The sequence below is a fragment of the Penaeus chinensis genome, chromosome 27 (genome assembly GCF_019202785.1).
Source record: "Penaeus chinensis breed Huanghai No. 1 chromosome 27, ASM1920278v2, whole genome shotgun sequence".
NCBI lineage: Eukaryota > Metazoa > Arthropoda > Malacostraca > Decapoda > Penaeidae > Penaeus > Penaeus chinensis.
Window position 1 is genome coordinate 16,168,845 of NC_061845.1, and position 1,148 is coordinate 16,169,992.

The 1,148-nt window shown below is 22.6% G+C and overlaps 1 protein-coding gene across 1 annotated transcript in view; it reads right to left on the reverse strand.

The window, feature by feature from the left end:
• Window positions 1–259: 259 nt before the first annotated feature.
• Window positions 260–1,148, reverse strand: part of LOC125039316 (uncharacterized protein YBL113C-like) — a 19,666-nt gene continuing 18,777 nt past the window's right edge. Inside the window, exon 8 of the mRNA XM_047633154.1 lies at window positions 260–313. Coding sequence (XP_047489110.1) covers window positions 282–313 — 32 coding nt within the window. The 3' untranslated portion in view covers window positions 260–281. The remainder of the gene's footprint in view (window positions 314–1,148) is intronic.

A 1,148-nucleotide genomic window follows, 5' to 3' on the forward strand; every position in this document is an offset into this window, starting at 1 on the left:
CATGAGTGGAATGAGAATTTAGTTGATGTTCATTTTTGCGGAGGAAAGTGAAACTCATGTTATTTCGCATATTTATTAACATCAGATTTCTTAGCATTTAGACAAAATTTTACAAATAAACGTACAAACACACACACGGTGGACCAATGATCAAGCTAACGAGCGAGCGAGCGAAGAGAGAGAGAGAGAGAGAGAGAGAGAGAGAGAGAGAGAGAGAGAGAGAGAGAGAGAGAGAGAGAGAGAGAGAGAGAGAGAGAGAGGGTGAGAAAGAGTAAGATTTCTTAAAATGTCGATTTATACACAGAATGGGCTTCTGAAAATGAAAATAACTTTTTAGAGCAACAACAGTTCAATAACAGTAAGACATTATAAGTAGCTTCTTAGACTTAATGTCATCATTATTTATATTATTATTATCATCATAATTATCATTATTACTAATATTAGTATCATTATACCAATGATGATAATGATAATAATGATGATGATGATAATAATATAAAAAATATTATAATAAAAATATGGATGGTAATAATAAAAAATAATAACAACATCAATAACAATAACAATAACAATAACAATAACAATAATAATAATAATAATAATAACAACAATAATAATAATGATAATAATAATAACAATAATATTAATAACGATAACAGTAACAACAACTTTGATGATAATAATGGTCGTGATAATAATAATAATAAAATAACAACAACAGCATTAACAATGATAATAATGATAATAATAAAAACAATAACAACTACAAGAGTATTATAAATAATAATAATGATAATAATAAAAATAAGAAGAAGAAGAACAATATTAATAATGGTGATATCAATAATAACAATAATAATAATAAAGTTAATAATAAGAAGAAGAAATATGTAATGACCATCATTAACATTATTATTATTATTATTATTATTATTATTATTATTATTATTATTATTATCATTATTATCATTACTATTGTTATTATTATTATTATTGTTATTATTATCATTATCATTATCATTATCATTATCATTATCATTATCATAATCATAATCATTAACATGATCATTATTATCATTATTGTCACTATTACCATTACTGTTAATACTATCATTATCTTTATCATCTTATTATTATCATTATCA